Genomic DNA, 19229 nt, shown 5'->3' with positions numbered 1-19229 from the left:
AAGTTAACAAATTAGGATAGATTGCTTCTGTAATTCATTCCCCATAGCATGAGAGATGAAGTTATAGCACCAAGCTCTGGAGGGGGGGAAGGGAGTTCAGACTTCAGCAATACCATATCTGGCAGTAGAGGTATTCATTTTTTCCCTTACTTAAGATATAGAATACATCTTAGGGCCTTGCAAGAGGAAATAATAAAATATATTTATAAATGTCAAGGAAGTAGTACTATATCACAATTAACAAACAAGAAATAAATATCTTAGTAAATATAGAGTGGAATGTAATAAACAATTATTTTTACTATTTTAAATAAACCTCTTTCCTTCAGCAAAAAATAAAAATACAACATGACAACCTGAAAGAGATATGTATATTCTCTGCATTTCCTTTCACTGTATTATGTGGGTATAGAAATACCTCTATTCCTTATACTCAAGCCTTTTCCTCAGGCTTGATTAACTGTATGTAACCATAGCCAAGTTTTATGAAACCACAGCTGGCTACCATACTAGTGTCTGTGACGTCCTTAAAGTGGATGTCAAGTTTAGGCAATGGTTTGAGCTCCTCAGATGAAAAGTACTATAGAAGTGCAAAGGTCTATATTAGAACTGTCAGTGAAAAAAGGGGCAAGATTAAGCCACTCGGTGTGGTCCATATGGTCTTTCATGTTGATACAATTGAAAAAAAAGACAGAAATGGACAAAATGAACAACTCAGTCAAGGATGCTTTGTATTTATGTTTACTGTATAAATTTATGTTTACTGTATGTTTATCACTTATAAACTTCAAACTTTTGTTCTCATTTCAATTTTCATGTAGATACTTCCCTATATAGCTAACCTTTTAAATATAATATACATATAATTCTTCATTGTAAACAATTTTCTATCATTTTTGTAATTTCCCAGTTGATGTCAGTTGCTTCTCCAATTGTTTTGATATGAACAGTGTCCATAACTAGTAGGTGTACATAGAGATTTAATTTAAATATTAAATTAATTGGCAACTGGCAGCTGTTCAACGAATATCCTTTTCTCTAATATTACAATTCAAATATAATACAGCGCTACTAAAATGCATATGTGCATGCAAAGGAAAATGTCAGAATAAAGATCCATATCAAGACGTTTTTATTAGGCATATAGTATGTATGTGTGTGCATAAAATCATAAGGGTATAGGCGATAAGAAAATTATAGTGACATAATTTAAAGATTAGAGCATGGAAAAGTTAAATGTAGAACAAAAAATCTTGTTTTATATATAAAAACTCAGATTCCTTGCTCCAGAACTACAGCACAACACAGAAATGGGGTGAAAAGATGGAATTTGCAGTCCCCTAGACCTTAGTCATTGTGTACCCGTGGCTTCAAGAGGACAATATGGTAACTAGGGATCAGTGAGATTTAAGGAAGCCCCAACAATGCTTACTTTCTTCCTGCCTCATCAGTACCAAGGATGAAAATGGTGTAGGAGCTACTATGTTGCTGGAGGATCTCCCTACACTTGAGGAGCTCCTCCTCACATAGCAAACTGGTAGTTTTACAGCTACGTTGAATGAATCATGACTGACAAAACAGCTGTGGTACATACCAGGATCTGTTCTATATAATGCTTTCTATTCCTGGATTTCAGACTAAATTTAAAACTCAATAAGACTTTTTATTAGGGATTTATGTGAACCAGAAACCAAGAAATGAACTCCTTTAGTCCTCAGCAGAGTTTGGAGTTGAATTATTCATCTTAGGTTCACCTTTACTCTTTATATTCCAAAATGTATATTACAACATAGATAGAGGCAAGTAATATTGTTCTTGTAACCCCACTCTTCACCGTCTTTACTATTTGAGTTTTCCTAAGGAACCGTATACTTTTTTACTTGTTATAAATAACCTGGTGTGTGAAATTTTTCTTAGTCTGGTAATTTTAAGGGCACGTATACACATGGCTGGTGCCTGTTATGATGCATTGTAATTAGAGCATGTCAGAGCAGACTTGATTGTTCAAATCAGAACGGTCCACCAGCCTGGGCGTCACATGTATTCAGTATCCTCATGCTTCAAAATGGTGGCAGGGGGGCTTTAACTAAAGCTTGATGCATGAGCTTTAGTTAAAGCACCCTCACCACCATTGGGATGTGGGATGCTGAATACATGAGATGCAGCAGGCATTTTAATTAGAGCAGCTCCCAAGAGCCACCCTAATTAGAGAGCCTCCCTCCCACCCCACCCCACCCCTGTCTGGAGCATGTGTAAAGATGTCCTCCATCACTAGCATGAATTTTCTTTGGAACTACTTTGTTGTTTTAACTCCTGATATATTGACATCAACAGATTTGTTAATGCCTTTCCCCTAATCTGGTTAGTCACTATCCAGGGGTTTGGTTTATCTGCACAAACGTTAAAGCTCTGATATGATAACTGTCTCATAGGACACCCCAAACATTTGTGAGGTAAGAAAAAGAAATCTGACTTCAATGAGTATCTCTGATTAACAGGAGATAGGTGACTATAAAGGAGTGGCGCACTAGGGAATGGGGTTTCCAAGCTGTATATGACAGAAGCTTGTATCTATGCAGTTTAGGCTTTCCTAAAGAATGGAGCTCCCAACAATGCAACACCTCCAGGCAACATGCAGTTGGTCAATGGTACTGGCTGACTGAGATGAGTAAACTGGTGTTGCACTGTAACTACATCAAGTCCATCTTATATATAGCACTATAATAAAACAAAAGCCCTAGGTGGTAATTCATCCCCTTTCTTTATACAAACATGTAAAAATAACTAATATGTGGCATGCATACAGTCAATACATACCTGTCTCTGAGATAATGTATGTGCCAGGGAGGGTTACATTCTATCTGTGCATATTTATGTGCCTTTCTTTGTGAAGATTCAGGAGGTTTTCTTCACACGTGAGAGTTTTAGTGTTCTGGTGCAATGCATCTTTATCTTTTAAGTGGTCTGGCTTTAATTGAAAGTCTATAGCTGAAGCCTTTTCAGAAGCAGCAATATTTGCTTCAGTTCCAAAAAACTTGTCTGTACTACTTTTCTTAGTGCCAAGCTTTAGATAATTCATATCCAAGCCTTTATCATGGCTGTCCAAAGTCAGTGAATCATCAGCAAAGTTTTTCAAATTGGTTGGTACATTTTGGTTGTCAGGATCGGGCACACTGATGTTAATGTCATCATTTAAAGAAAAGCCACTACATTCAGCTGACCTTTTTATTTCATCTAATAACTGCAAGTCTTTGTCTGATGCTAGTAAACCATCAGGGGTAGTGTTAGTGATATATGGCTGCTGCTCAACTTGTTCTACCTCAGGACAAGCTTCAAAAAAACATTCAATGTTTTCTCTGTCATCTGTAAAGTCCAGTGGCACTGGCGTACTGCTCTTTTCCTCTACATATTTGGTTACCTCCCCACAGTCACTATCATGGGAAGAAAGTGAAAGATAAGAATAAAAGTCCCCCTTTCTTAGTAGTATAGGCCTGTGAGAATGCTCAAGTACTTTTTCCTTGATCTGTGCTAGTGAAGTGGGAATGGATGCATCACATTCAGGCTGTGACTTGCTCTTCAAGGCTGTTGATGCCATGTCAATTATTTCCATCACGAAGTTGTGCACTGAGCAGTCTTCCACATTTCTTTTATCAAAAGCAGCAGATTCACAGTTACAACATGAATCGCTACCACTGGCAGAAGTGCTCTCTTCTGCTTCATTTGCTCTAAAAGCTGCACAGCAATCAGTATATTTTTTGGGAATGCTTGTTCTGGTTTGTTGACCTCTAGTTAAAGATTTTAGTAAAGTAGCATCTTCTATAGCTATATTTTTCATTTCTGAGGCAGGCTCCTTACAAGGCTTTTTAGTGAAAGTATAAGCAATACAATGATCATCAGACTGAAGATGATTTTGACATTCTTTTGAAAGATTCCTGGATATGTTTGGGGGCTGAAGACACTCCTTGCCATCCATATGTGAATCATCTGAACTATCTGTAAGCACTTCAGAGAAGCAACATTCACTTTCAGCTCGCTTACCATCCAGTGAATCAAGATTTTGGGGAGCTGATGACGTTCTAACAATTTCTTCCTTTTGACTTCCTTGAGTGTTTTCAACATTACCATTCTCCATGTCATCTACAAACTGCTCTTTAGCAATCTGCGAGCTATTCTTTATAGTCTGGCTTTTTGTCCTGAGCCCATGACCATCTGATGCATTCTTACTGTTTCCATTATTTTCTGATAGTTTATGTACTGAACCATTCAGAAACATTTCAATGCTAAATGTATCTGTTCCTTTCGATGTCTCATTACTGCTTACATTTTTACTGCGCTGAATTTCATCACTGAGGTCACCTTTTCTCTTTTCCCTTGACAAAGAAAATTTTGGTCTAATCCAAGTCTGCAATTCGTTCTTTATGTAATCAAGTCCTGAAATTAAATTGCATTCTTCATAAATATCCTCATCAGTTGCAATACTAGAGTCATCATCTTCATCTTTGATGCCTAGCTCTTCCTCAGTCAAGGTGAGGGTAGAACTTGAAAGCAAATCACTGTCATCTTCATCATCAGTGCAAGCAGAAGTGCAGGAGACATTAACAATCATGCTGACATTGACATCACTCTCATCAGCGACTGACCGATTAAGATGTTTTCTAAATGATGCATTTGAATCTGGTACTTTATTTCTATGCAGTACAATGTCTTCAGAGCAAAGAGAAAGATCCTCACTGCTGCTAAGTTCTGTGAGAGAACCAGCTGAATCTTCATTGATTGAAGATGCAATATCTAGAGACAGCTGTCCAGCTAAGGACATTTTTTGAGCGCTATTTTGGAGTGTGATATCAGAGATGCTGCGCTTTATCTTTTGATCTAAAGGACTCTGGATATTTTCTAAACGATTCAAAAGGTCTAGTGTTCTTTTGCTGAGCTCTCCAACAGAATCACTGCTTGTACTTATGTCTCCTGAGCCATGATGACTAAAAAGGTCTTCATTGCTTTTGTATGAAGTCAACCAGCTCTCCAAAGAGGTACTACGTGGAAGACTATCAGCTGTTTTAAAAATGCTTGAGCTGAACAAATCACCTACTACAGAAAGAGACTCCAAAGAAGAACTATGAGATAAAGCTGAAAGCAATTTTGCATTCTGTGTTTCAGGTATCTTCCTAGCACCCTCCACAGATTTACAGGAACTGGGATCTGTTTTTTTATAGATACTTGCCCAAGCAAGTTCATGCATAAGTGCCTCTGGCTGTAATTCTCCAGACTGATGTTCAGATTTAGTGGGTATTTTATCAAAACAGAAGTCATGAATCGAAGTGCCCTCTTCATGTGCTTTTTCAATTTGTGATTGTTTCATTATTAATGGTAATTTGAGTTTGGAGCCTTGAAGATATGAGTAATCATAAAATGTAAACACATCATGTTTTCCTTGTAATTCATCTTCCACACAACCAGGACTATGTTGGGTAATACTGTTCAGATCTCCATCTTTTTCACTTAAACAATATGTAGAAGATGTCGGCTGACAAGTATTTGAAAGTATAATGTGGTCTTCATCTTGTTTAATTTTTTGTTTTATCACATCAACTATGTTGTTTATTTGGGTTTCTGGGAACCCAATTTCAGGGTTACTCTGTGTTCTTTCTGTGTCACTTAATAAAACAATTTCAGAATTGTTTGTAACTTCTGTATGGCATTCACTGACTTCTCCATGCTCACTCTCAGCATGTCTGCTTATGTTCCCACTATGATACATATAATCACAAGATTTTGTCACTGTGGTTCTACCTGTTAGGTCTGGCAGTGATTTGGTAGATGAAAATGGACAGTCTTTACTAATACATTTGTTTAAAATATCAGACTGTGTTAGATTGGGTATCTTTTTCAAGATGGGCATATTTTTTTCCCTTGATAATTCTATGTTATGGAGGCTATAGACCTGGTAGATATGAGGATTAGAGGGGGATGTAATGCTGGGACAGTGCAGAGGACTTGTGTTGTCACTGATACTTTCATCTTGATTTAGGATATGACTGCCATCATCACATTTGTCTAAACCAGATTTCTGTTGTGGATCTTCCTGCTTTTGTTCTTGATCAGATTCATTTAACTCTTCATTAATACTAATCAGCTTATTACTTATATCAGTTTCATCCCATTCTAGTGCATCTTCATTTGGACCATTTAAATCCATTAAACCTGGATCAATAACATTCAGAGACTCCTGTAAAAATGCAAAGATTAAAAATAATTAGAATGATACTCTGAAATAAACCTTTTACAGAAAGAAATGCAATACATACAAGTAAATTAATATAGAACAAAAGCACTTATTTCTTTGGAGTACTTACTATTCTATTCTTCAATTTGTTACTTACTATGTAAAGTTAAAACACACAAATAAGAGTGACATCAATTAAAGTACACCCACAGTCTTCATTTTCTATTTCTTTTATTTTATACAAGAACACTTCTGCTGTTTGGCTAAAAGCCTGTGAAACAGAAGTTTGATTCATTCTAACAGTAATTATTCTTGGTAAATCAGGTTAATACAAGTGGCTCAAAGAAGCTTTAGTTTAGAGCTCACACTCTATTTATCAGTAGGTCAAAACAATAACTATTAGCACTTGGGTAGGCTAACCAGATAAAAAAAAATAAATGTACAGATATAATGTAAACATTCATTCAGGGGTTTAAACCATATTTAACAGAAACTGTTATGCTCTCACTGTTTTAAGAGTTCATCTTGTACAGTAGTAATCATAACACTGACTTAGTTATGGAATATGTTCATTGTAGTGAATTTATATTAGAATTTCTGTTTATTCTTCACTAGCTGATAAAGGCAGTACTAATGACTGGTTAGTATGACTAATGAATGTTTAAATCCTCAACTGTAAGGACAATCAATCAGTCTAATCAAATACTACATTAATTTCAAATATTGTCTGTGCTGACACTGTACTCTGGGAAAGTGCTAATAAATAATTGAGCTAGACTTTTCTTTTCTTTTTTAAAAAAAATGCTTCTGTCACATTTCAGTGATATTTGCTATTATGTGTATACAACACTTAAAGTCAATTCCAGATTCTGTTCTTGTACAAATTAACCAGAAACAGATCTATACCAGAGCAAAAAAGTCTTCAGAGCAGGATGTAAAGGAGTGGGGTGTTCGGGTGGTCCGCTGAACACAGGTAAATTTCATCTCCTGGCAAATTCCTGCTTGTCTGATAGTTATTAACTTTCCTTCCTGCATTTTATGTGCTTTCACTTAGAATCATAGAAAACTAAGGTTGGAAGGGACCTCAGGAAGTCACCTAATCCATCCCCAGCTATATCATCCCACCCAGGACTTTGTCTATCCAAGTTTTAAAAACCCCCAAGGATGGAGCTTCCACCTCCTCTCTGGGTAACCTGGTTCAGTGTTTTACTATCCTCCTAGTGAGAACATTCTTGCTAATATCTAGTGAAACTTCCCAACTTGACTATCTAAACTAAACTTCTCTTGCTGCAACTTCACTTCTAACATATGAGACAGCCTTCCTCTCTTTCTGTAAATCAGTTCAGTTCAGAAATGGTACTTCCTTCAAGAAATCTGTTCAATAATAATATCTCCTCTGGACTATATAATCATTTGGACTGTACTATCTGCATCTAAGTTCGATTGTAAATTACTTGAAGCCAGGATTGTTCCTTATTATATGTATATAATAAGAGCTGAGCACTTGCTCAAACAGTAGTCTATATCACAGCTGATTTGAGATTATTCTGATTTAGAATCTGATAAAATTGGGGTATAGTCAGTTACTAAGATACTATTTCTTCTGTATCTTCTGCCTGGCTAGAGTCAGAGTAGTGGTAGTGCATTGATTTGTGGCTTAGGCAGTAACTGCCAGATCCAAAAAGGCTTTGCAATGCCCAGCTGGGGTTACATAGGCCAGAAGGAGGTGCCTATCTCCAACTGAGATTCTCAGCTGTGAACTGTTTCCTGCAAGTAAACACAAACACTTCCTCATAAAAAAAAAGAGATGCAGGAGATGCTTGCTTATAGCATTTCTCTGTTACTCTTGATATTACCACTGGGTATGTCTACACGTGTATTAATGTGCAGTGGTGACTACACATTTAGTTTAGTACTTGTAATAATAGGTACTAAATTAAATGCACAGTAACCAGTGCTACTGTGCAGTAGTGCCAACACACACATTTTAGGTGATGCTACTGCACAGTAGACTAATCCTACTGCACATTAAGTGCATTAGCACAAGTTTTGCCCACTGTGCTAATTTGCAGTAGAATTCGTCTGCTATGCCCAAAGTGTCTTGTGTAAATGCACCCACTGAGAAGCATGTCCCACCAACCCACTCCTGCTCTGCATCTGGAAACAAGGCAGTGAAACTGTTCAGGTCATGTCCCCCACTACTTTTAAGGGAGCAGCAGTGAAGTGTGCCCCAGGATCAGCATCTCTGCCTCCCTTTTTGGTTTGGCACACATGTAGTGGAAGCAGGCAGACAGCATATGCTTCTTGTTTGCCTTCTCAAGGGTATTGGGAAAGTGATATAGATATACCCCTCCTCTACAGCAAACAGCCTAGAGATTACAATGATCATATTAAGGGAGGAGTCCTTTTTTCACTTCCTTACTCTGTCTGATTTAGAGTAAAAACATAAACCTAGGGTCATGAACTCAGGTCCCGTCTGTAAGGAAAGTGCCCTAAGCAGACCAATATTGTCGACTCTGGGGTGTGGTTCTTTCAATCTCTCTTGTTGAAGCTGTTTCACTTTGCATAAAATAATGAAATATTCACTGGGTCAGAAACAGAGACAGCAGGAGTTTGCTTCCACAGCCCAGTGTTGAAGGAATTCATGTGAGAGTCAGGTTCAATGAACATTTAATTATGTATACAAAGTAGAACAGCTTCAACAGGAAACACTCAGCACTCCATCCCAGTGTAGTTAGAGCACTGGGTCTCCTCCACTTCAAAGTGCTCTATCTACTGAGTTAATTGGTAAAATTAGACTCTTCCCTTCCCCCACTAAAATAAAAACACTTATTTGCTCATTTCTGCCAGGTCTCTAGTGTAAGTCAGTAGTGCTCAACCTTTTGTACAAGTGGGCCAAATTTTAAAATCAGAAAAGAGCTAAGGGAAGCATAGAAAAGCATCACAGTTGTATACTTTGGCATATTAAATACTTTAATATTAGAAATAAAAACATACATGTTTAACAATTTTAGGCTTATGAATACACAGGAAAAAGATCAATATGCTGTAGTATTATTTTAAATTTTATAAAATAATTAAATTATTACAAAAAAAATAAGAAGACCAACCATAATATTACACAAGAACATCCAAGGATTCTTTCAGGCAATAGATGGAGGTTGTTCAGGTGATAGATGGAGATTGTCTCCTGAAGCAAGACAATCTTTGGGAACGCAGTGGGAGTAGGACCATGCTCTGCCCCATAGTGTTTGGGCTTTCTTTGAAATAATGTTTTTCCCCCTGTAGCCAGCCCTGTGCTGTATCCTGTGAGCATGAACGCATGCGTCTCCACCCTCTTTCCCTTTCCCTTTCCAGCTGCCAAAGTTCATGGGGCTTGGGAACCCAGGGGCTGAGCATCACTGCAGTTTGCTTCCCCCTCCTCTCTTCCCCACTGAATTCAGCAGCAGGGAGGAGGGGACAAGCAACAGAGGCAGTGCTCAGCTCCTGGGCTCTGGAGCTTCACGAAACCTGTGGTTGTAGTCAGAGCCTGTGCTGATGAGCTCAGAGCTTTCGTGCAGCTCCAGGGCCCAGGAGATGAATGCCATCACTGCTGCTTGTCCCCACTTTTCTCTGTTGCTGAATTCGGGGCGGGGGGGAGAGGGAAAAGGAGGTGAATGGCTGCTTTGCTCAGCTCCTGGGGCTCCAGAGCTAAATAAAAGTTCTGAGTTCACCAACAGGTCAGTACAGGTAAATGCTGCTGCTGCTCATAACCTCCTTTCTCCTGTCACTGCATTCAGCAGTAGAAGTATTTGCCTGTGCTGACATGCCAGTGACAGGCCATTCACACCAGCTTTGTGGGCTGCATCTGACCCTCAGGCCAGAAGTTGAGCATCACTAGTGTAAGATATAACTCAAAGCAGCATGGTGGTGTCAGGACTTAGATGGCTTTGCAGTCACCCACAGGGGACTTTAGGCCTCTACCAGATTATACAGCAGGATCTCTGCAGTGTCTAAACATCTAAATGATGGACTTGATTCCTGAAGCGTAATTTAGGCATTGCCTGAGTCTGTTATGGAAGGAATCTATTATGGAATTCCGTTTTTTCCCTGTGAAACCCCTTAAAAACAGGGTTCATAGCTGAAAGATCTATTTGCCAGATATATGTGACTGGGGGATAGGGTACCTAATATATCTGGTGGCTGGAGAACACAATACTAAACACAGATTTGCTATTTTTTCTCTTCCCTGAAAGTGGGAAAAAGACGAAATATAGGGTAACCATTGAACAGTTTTCCAATTGTAACACCCCTGGGTCACCTGGCAGCATGGGCCAAATTGTGATGGCTGACACACAGATAAACATCTGTGCATTCACTATCAACCTTCTGGGCTTCAGTGCCTCAAGAGGATTTCAGGGATTAGATCAAGCCCTATCTAAAATTTACCAAATTAAAATACTCAGTTAAAACTTAGCTTTCTCTCTGCTTTTTCTGGTTACTCCAAACAATCTGCACATACCATTAGAGAGACATCACAACAAAATGCCTGGAAAGGCATGTGATTTTTACTGGCTGAAGCTGCCACTAGCTGTAAAAAAAATTCCCGAAGGCAGGAAATAAGCAGCAGATTCCATGGACTTTTATGTTCCACAGAATCTGATTTTGCTTCTTAAAAATAAAACACTTGGCCCTCATTGGCGGGGAAGATAACCTTCCCACTGTAAATCAGCACTCTGCTGCCATGTTTGTTCTTCAGATCAGATGTGCTGAAACAATAAAACACATAGAGGTGTGACCTCAGGCTATTCATCTTCACTGAATGCTCCCTTACTTCAAAGATTACTTTTTATCATTTACATGTATATACTTTTCTGAGGCCTCTTCTACTCTTAAAAGTTTTACTGGCACAGCTATATTGCTCAGGGGTGATGCTTTTCTGGCTGACTAAATAAGATATATATAGAGAGAGGGGGCATATGCTTTCATGAGCTCAAGTTCATGAAAGGTTATGATCTATGTATATCTTATTTAGTTAGCTTATAAAGTGCATATATCTACCCTGCCTTCTGTCTGTCTTTAGACTATCATGGCTAACTACCTTACTGTGGTCTTCTGGCTGTCATAATTTTGCTGGCAACAACTCTAGTGTAGATGCAGGCTTTTTGTCAATAAAGCTTACTCTGTTTGAGGAACCAGTTCAAACTGTGCTGTCAAATGACTTCTTGTGGTAGAAGCTGTTTCCACTGTGGAGGTGAGGGTTATTGGTATGATTATACAGGTTATCAACCTCACTGGCAAACACTTTCAAGTGTGGACAAAGCCTGATAATAAATTTGTCTGCACCAGAAACACAAAGAGCTCAAGTGACCAAAATATTATAATACATCATTTCACATTGTTGGCCACAGCATATATTTTTCCTTCCCATTTACAAAACAAGGCAGGCTGCTCAAATACTAGGACTAATTTGGACATTGTGACACATCAGCCTGAGGGAGCAGCAGAAAGTGGGATATATGACTTGGCACAGTAACACCTGCTGTGTTTGCACTGATGATGGCAGCAGAAATTTCAGAAGACTGTTTTTATAATGTCAAATATCTCCCTTAACAGGCTTTTAAGTACACAAGCAGGATACAAGGGCATGGGATTTATCCTTACATTCATAAATTAGGCCTTTGCATGTGTTTGAGTAGCACATTTAAAATTCCTGACAAAACTGAATTTTACTTCTAATTGTCCAGGAAATATGAGATGGAGCCCTACTCCTTGCCACTATATTCGGCACCCAGTATCTGTGCTATATTCTAACGGTTTGAATTATAGTTCCTTGGAAAGAGGATCGAGATATGGAGTGGGAAAAACAGAGTAATTCTCTTTCACTCTTTTCTTTTAATTTCCTTATTAGGTTGCAGGTATCTATTGTCTTCTTTCTACGGCAGAAAGGCAAATCCAGCTTTTAATGAGATACTTGCTCCAACTCTAGACAGTTTTAATTTTATTTAAATACTTTCTTTTCATTCCAAATGCCTGACAATGACCAGTGCTAAAATTTCCCCATGTATTTTTTCTTTCATTTTATTTTCTCCCATACTATGAACTAAACAGCAAAAAATAACTTGAAATCTTAGAGCTTTTGCTTTTGGGTGGATCAGTCATTAACTACACCAGAGGTATAAATGATTTCTGAATGACTTATCTAGGCTATACATGCACAAAGGACAGCACTTCTCTGGTATAAACTGGCAAAGTTCCACTAGCTTCAAAACTATGTCGAATATGTTCCTCCATGAAAATTACAGCTGCTAACTCCATGGTGCATTTGACTTGGTAAGGCTTAGGGTACAACTAACATGAAGAATGTCTTGCATTCAAAATCTTGGCCTGCTTCATCCTGACTTTGCGATTGGTACAATAAAAGAGATCACCCCCAAAAACTTTCTGTCTGCCTGAAGAAATATGAGCATATGTGCCAATCCCAAGAGGTAGGAGAACATCAGAAAACCAGGCACTGAAATATACATTAAAACATTTTATGCTTATTTGACCAGTGAAAGAGACTGTGTCACTCAAATACAACTTTAGGGCCTTGCAGACATGAAGACTTCGTAAGAAGGGTGAATTCTGAGTACCAATGTGGTGAAATCCCATTGGAGTCAATGACAGAATTCCACTGACTTCGGCAACACTAGGATTTACACTGATGGTACCAAACTGGAAGAGAAATCGGTGACATGGATATACATGTCTTTGGATAGTAGCTGGTTTAATATAGCTGACTTCATGGGAGTATATAAGCTACCTCATATTTGAATACTTCAGTACATCCTTACAAAAATGGTGGGTCAGAGTTTCAGCTGGCAGGCATTTGCAGAACTTAGTTGACTTCAGAGGCATCAGCTGAGGGTCTAGCCCAGTATTTTATTTCTAAATGCAAGGACTACAGCAAATAATGGTCCAAAATATGGATGACAGAAAAGAGCTTGCCTAAGAAAGAAACAGAGTGTGATTTTGATGGAGCTTAGGCTCCCATGAAACCAGTGGTACAACAGACTAAAAGTGGGCACTTTTGAAAAAAAAATGTTACACACTGGGCTTTAGGGCTGTGCAAAATTTCAGTGGGTGTTTTGTTTAGTTTTGTGGAACTCCACATACCTCATGCTGGAAAGGCTGGTGGGGCAACAGAATGCCATCCATGAGATGGCTTTGCTCAGGCAGATTGGGATCAGTGACCTGCTTAACAAAGCAGAGTAGGATACCATCTCCCAGATCTTGGTGGTCCTCAAGCCATTTCTTGAGGCCACTGAGAGCCTCAGTGTTGGTGATGCCCTCCTTAGCCAGGTGATCCCCATAATAAGGAAACTTGAGAACCAAATGGAGAAGTTCCAGGGGATCAATGTTCCTGGCAGGGGCAAGCCACTGTCACCAGAGGTGCAGGCACTAGTGAAGTGGCTGAGGGAGGGCATGAAGAAATAACTGGCTCCGTTGCAGTCCAGTACAGTTCATGTGCTGTTGGCCATGTGCGACCTGGGGATGAAGGGGAGAATGTGTGCCAGCAAAACTGAACGGAGGTGCTGGTGAACAGAGTATGGGAGGCAGAAGGGCACAAGCAGGGGGACATGGAAGAGGGGGATCCACTTTCCTGTGCCAGCACTCCCAGCATTAGCCAGTCTCCTCCACAACAGGCGCTGCCAATGTGGGCCAAGGACATGACTTCAATGGTGGGGTCCAGATGCACCAGACCCCGGCATCAGTCAGTTAGTGACGAGGCCTTGGTGGCTATCTATCTTGCTGAGGACTTGGAGTCACTGGACTGCATCCCCTTGGCCTATTGACCAACCCGCAGCCACATGTGGCAGGATCTGGCCATGGTTGCCCAGGAACACCTGTCCTGTCCACCGACCAGTGTTCCAAGTGAGAGAGTGTTCAGCATTACTATGGGGATGTTGTGACACCCCACCACAACTCCTTGGATCCTGGTTTGGTGGAACAGCTGGTGTTCCTCCTCATCTGCTGGGGTTCCCCAAGCTCCAGGTGTAGACGATATGCGTGCCACCCTCCTCACTCCATCTGCACCAATTCCCTTTTTTCATTTTTTAAAAAACATTTAATGCCCCACTCTCAGAGCTGGAGGTGTCATTCATTGCATCACCAGCCTGCAGGGGAAAAACATGTCCCTGCTGAGCTCCCATGCCAGGACAAACTTAGAGGTATGGACTGGGGACATAGGGAACGGGGAGGCCCCAGGTCCTGAGCATGACAAAAAACTGCACCCTGCCAGGGTTGAGAGGTCTGGTGGGACTGCTGGCAGCACGGCAGCCCCTAGGAAATGCCAGGACCGAGGACCTCTTTGGTGAAAGCTGCATAGGAGGGGCCTTATAACCTCCAGCCACCACACACATGCACTGTCCTGGCTAGGGAAAACCCAGACCTGTAAGATCTTTGAGAGGCCTGAGGCTTGCTGGTTGCACTAGAGTTGTGAGGCTCCAGATGAGTTTAGATGCCTGGCATGGGCTTTTGGGTTTAAAATCCTTGATCAAGCTGAGGAAGCTTTTAGTTGGTGTGTGTGTGCTCTTCCTGGATGGAAGGAATAGTAAAGAAGCCAGAGACTGGCATGCAATGCAGAAAAGAAAGTCAGCCAGTGAAAATGTAAATTGAGGCATCAGGGGGTGAGAGACAGGCTGGGAGAGGGCAGGGGGAGGGGGGATGTAGTAGGTAAAGGTGGAGAGGTACCTGCTACCTGGGGAGTCAGATGTCAGGCAGATTGTAGTGTGTCATAAATCCATTACCTATATTGAGCCTATGAGTTTCTGCATCTAGGAGACTGATGAAGTGAAGTTCATAGGCCCATCTGTAAAAAGTGGTTTGTAAATTCCCTTTGAGGATCAGGACTGAGAGACTGGAGACAAAGTGGTTTTTTTGTGAGAAATGTGCCCCCACAGGTAGTTAGGTATTCTTGTCTGTAATAGATTCTGGTGCTCAGTTTGTGGGGGTACTGCAGCTATGTTGGCAGACTTTGCATTTCTTGTCAATGGCATGGTCTGGATCCATTTGGTGTGTTTGGGGCTGTAGGAAGTTGGCTTCTGGTGATGAGGTTAGCGAGGTTCAGTGCTTGTTTGAATTTACAAACCGCTTTTCACATACAGACCTATGAACTTCACTTCATCAACCACCAGATACAGAAACTCATGGACTCAATATAGACATTAGATTTATGGCACACTACAGCCTGCCTGATATCTGACTCCCCAGGTAGCAGGTACCTCTCCACTTTTACCTGCTACATCCCTCTTCTGTCCCCTCCAGCCTGTCTTTCACCCCCTGATGCCTCAATTTACATTTTCACTGGCAGGCTTTCTTGCCTGCATTGCATGCCAGCCTCTGGCTTCTTTATTAATCCTTCCATCCAGGAAGAGCATACACACACCAAATAGATGCTTCCTCAGCCTGATGAAGGGTTTTTAAACCTGAAAGCTTGCAAAGCAGAATTTCTCCAACTATTCAGTTGGTCTAATAAAAGGTATTGGATTGCCCCTAAGAAACTTGTCTGGGCTATGTCCTTTTACCATTTACAGCTACAACCTACACCCCTTAAAACACACAAGTGACATGAGTTTTGCTTTCAGCAGTTTGAGGTGCAGTTTCACAGAAACCCCTGCACCACTCTGCCTGAGATCTGGCAGGCCTCATGCCTACACAAGGGGCTATGTATCTGGCAGGACAGGTGCTAATGAGGCCGGTCATTTAATGCCCCACTCTCACAGCTGGAGGCTGCAGTTTAGTTTTTCCCCAGCCAGCAGAGGAAGAAGATCTACCTGCTGAGCTCCCATGCCAGGAAGAACTTGGAGGTATAAGGGCTGGGGCTATATGGGAAGAAGGTGGCCCCACATCATCCTGGGAATGACTTAAAACTGCACCCTGCTAGGGTAGGGAGACCTGGATGGGACTGCTGGTGGGGCGGCAGACCCAGGAAATGCCAAGACTGCAAACCTCCCTGGTGAAAGGTGGGTAGGAGGCACCTGATAACCTCCAGCCCCTGCATAGTCCTGGCTGGGGAAAGCCTAGATCTGTAAGCTCTTTGAGAGGTCTGAGGCTTACTGGTTGCAGTGGAATTGTGAGGGTGAGAACAGGGGCTACCATCCCTGCAGTTTTCATCCCACTGTACTTTAACACACACAGTCACACGTCATGAGTTTTAATTGTCAGCACCTTGAGGTGCAGTTTCCCAGAAACCCCTGCACTAACTCCTTGAAACTCGGTAGGCTTCATGGCCTCAGAAGGGGCTAGCATCCCAAGTTTCATCTGAATCATGCAAGAAATGACAAAGTTATAGGCAGTTTTGTGATTCCCCATTATAGCCTATGGACGAAACTCCAAAACACCGTCAACATTCCAAAACAGCTCCAAAACAGTTTGGTCCGAAATGAAATGGGACAGTGATTCAAAACACTGAAAAGAATCACTGTCCCTCCAAAATGCCAAACACAGGAGTTTTGCACAGCCCTACTGGGCATGTCTACACGTGCTTTTACACATGCCTAAACTTAATGTGCATTACTCTAATTCACATTAAGGCAATTTAGGTGGGTGTTCACATGTGCATGTGCTAATGTGCATTAACATAGGTGTGTGGACTGACTTGGGACTAAAGTTAGTCCCAAGTCAATGGACATACATTGTCTTAATGTGCATTAGCGAGTGTACACATTCACTAATTCAATGTAACTATTGAGGTATCAAATTAAGTCTTGAATAGCCTTAAATCACCATTTTTAAGGTACATTCACTCTTAACACACCTTAGATCAGGCTACTGAGCAGTAAATGCACATGTGTAGACATGCCCACTGAGTAAAACATCTCAGGAGTTGTCTTAATACCAGCCATTTTAGAGGTACCTCTATGCTTAAAATATCACCAGATATATCAGGGTTAGATAACAGCAGTACCTATGATGTGACCACAATTCTGTGGTAGAGACCAGCAGCCCAACAACACACAATTGAAAGGGAGAGAGATTTTTGACGTAGCAAAGCAAAACATCACTCTGTGATAGATGCTACAACTCCTAAAATGACCTGATTGTGAAAATGACATTTGGGATCTAAATATCTGCCCAGAAGTCTTCTGTAAAGCTTATTATACTTAGTTTACCTGACTTGGAAGGATGGAAGGTTGAAGTCATACTGCTAAAATTTGAATGTGTCTTTTGCAGGAGCCTCATTTTTTCCAAATTGGGCTCTGATCAAGGAAAAGTTTTAAGAACATGCATAAGGTTATTCAGGAGAGTAGTTCCATTGCTTTCGATTAGATTACTCATGTGAGCGAGGTTAAGTATGTCCTTTAATGCTTGCAGAATCAATCATTAAGATTGATAAGATTGATAAGATTCCTTATCACTTTTGATTGTTTAAGAAAAGTTTAAAAGAAAAATGCTTTTCTCTGTTACTGTTTTCTTTACTAAAACAGAGATGGATTTGTCTTTTTCTCCAGCAATTTTTATTAAAGTTAAACAATGATTCCCTGTGTTTCATTCTCATTTGCATGTACTATTCCAGTACAGATACTTTGTGTTGGTGAAACAGCCCTCTAATGTAACCCCTACGTACCATTATATATTTTTTAAAGAAATTAACATAAAAAAGAGCTTTTGCAATAATAAATACAAACTCTGTTCCCCCCTCTCCCCACACATACAAAATACCTCAATTGCAGTGCACAAATATTCCAAACTCAACTGCATTTAGAGGTTGGGGGAAAAAAAAGAAAGAAACCTTCCCCCATCTCCAGGAATGCATGCACATTCAAGGAAGACAAACATGATTTTGTTTTTTGAAAAATGCCAGCATGCCAAGTACTTCTGCTGAGGAAAATAGTCGAGTTTACAGTACCCACTTCACCTCTTGCTTCACTTGTACTCATATTCTAAATGGGGTTTCTCATATGATAACCGAACAGAACTGTCCTCATTTCTCAGCACCTACACCTGATTAGGAATAAGCAGTAACACTGAAAGGACTTGCACATTATAATATCGTCCCAAGTGTGTGTAAGGCATATGCTTTACCAAAGCTGTCTAGATCAACCAATCATTAACATATCTCCTTATTATAATTATGGTAAAACACCATGTGTTTATGTTGAAGAAAACAGAAATTCAAGATTTAGGATCATATTTTCCTGTGTTCCACTTCGAAAAAATGATTGTACTCTAGTGTATTGTACTTCAGTGACAAAGTACGACTCAGTTCACATTCTTCACATATGAAACTTTAATTTAGGAGGTGTTATATATGAATAAGAGTAAAATCCAATTTTTGAAGCAGGGAAAAAAGGAGACTTCCTCCTCCCTCCAGTCTCCTACCCTAACTCTTATTTTCTCTGTGGTATATATTTACTTGGCATCTCATAACAGTGCTTCACCTATCAGTATGGCCAGGATCCTGCACAGAGGGCTGTGTGGACATAATCCTTTGTCTATCTTGAAAGACTCTGACTTCAGTGGGCTGTACACAATTGCAGGTGTCTGTCCTCATGGCCTACAGTGCAGGACTGAGGCTTATGTGAGCAATTCATGTTCCATATATATGTTAATTCTCAGGGTTCTCCTCTGACACCCTGAAACATGCAGCAATAGATGTTTCAGATGTTAAAAGCCATCATTTTCTGTAGTCTTTTTGCGACTTAAAAACAATGGAAGTAAGAATTGTAAAAGCCTTTTAAAAGACACAGTCAAGCAGAAAAATCACAATTCTGTCTGAAAATGGAGGACCTACGGTACAGTTACTAGAAAAATCTTGGATTACCATCATTCAAAAATGTCACACATACATGCTATTTTCCCTCTATATTTATTTAATTAGGGCATTTGGGAGCACTCGTTGACTAAGTACGGACAGTCAAAAAGTCTCTGGCTGAATCATCTCAATCTTTGCAGGTTTCTGTAAATTGCCTAGGCTGAACTGATAAGAAACTGAACTAACATTCACTTTTCAAACTGGAAAGGCAGCCAGACCCCTGCAGTG

At 40.3% G+C, this 19229-nt stretch overlaps 1 protein-coding gene across 4 annotated transcripts in view; it reads right to left on the bottom strand.

The window, feature by feature from the left end:
• Positions 1–19229, bottom strand: part of AKAP6 (A-kinase anchoring protein 6) — a 351442-nt gene that overhangs the window by 3787 nt on the left and 328426 nt on the right. For all 4 annotated transcript variants that reach the window (XM_090033572.1, XM_090033569.1, XM_090033570.1 and 1 more), the window contains exon 13: positions 2818–6226. In XM_090033572.1, the coding sequence (XP_089889698.1) occupies positions 2858–6226 (3369 nt within the window). In that variant the 3' untranslated portion in view covers positions 2818–2857. The remainder of the gene's footprint in view (positions 1–2817; positions 6227–19229) is intronic.

This window comes from Crocodylus siamensis, chromosome 2 (assembly GCF_052110815.1).
Source record: "Crocodylus siamensis isolate JL-2025a chromosome 2, ASM5211081v1, whole genome shotgun sequence".
Lineage (NCBI taxonomy): Eukaryota > Metazoa > Chordata > Crocodylia > Crocodylidae > Crocodylus > Crocodylus siamensis.
Note: the sequence above shows the minus strand (reverse complement) of the source record. Positions and strands in the feature narration are given on the sequence as shown.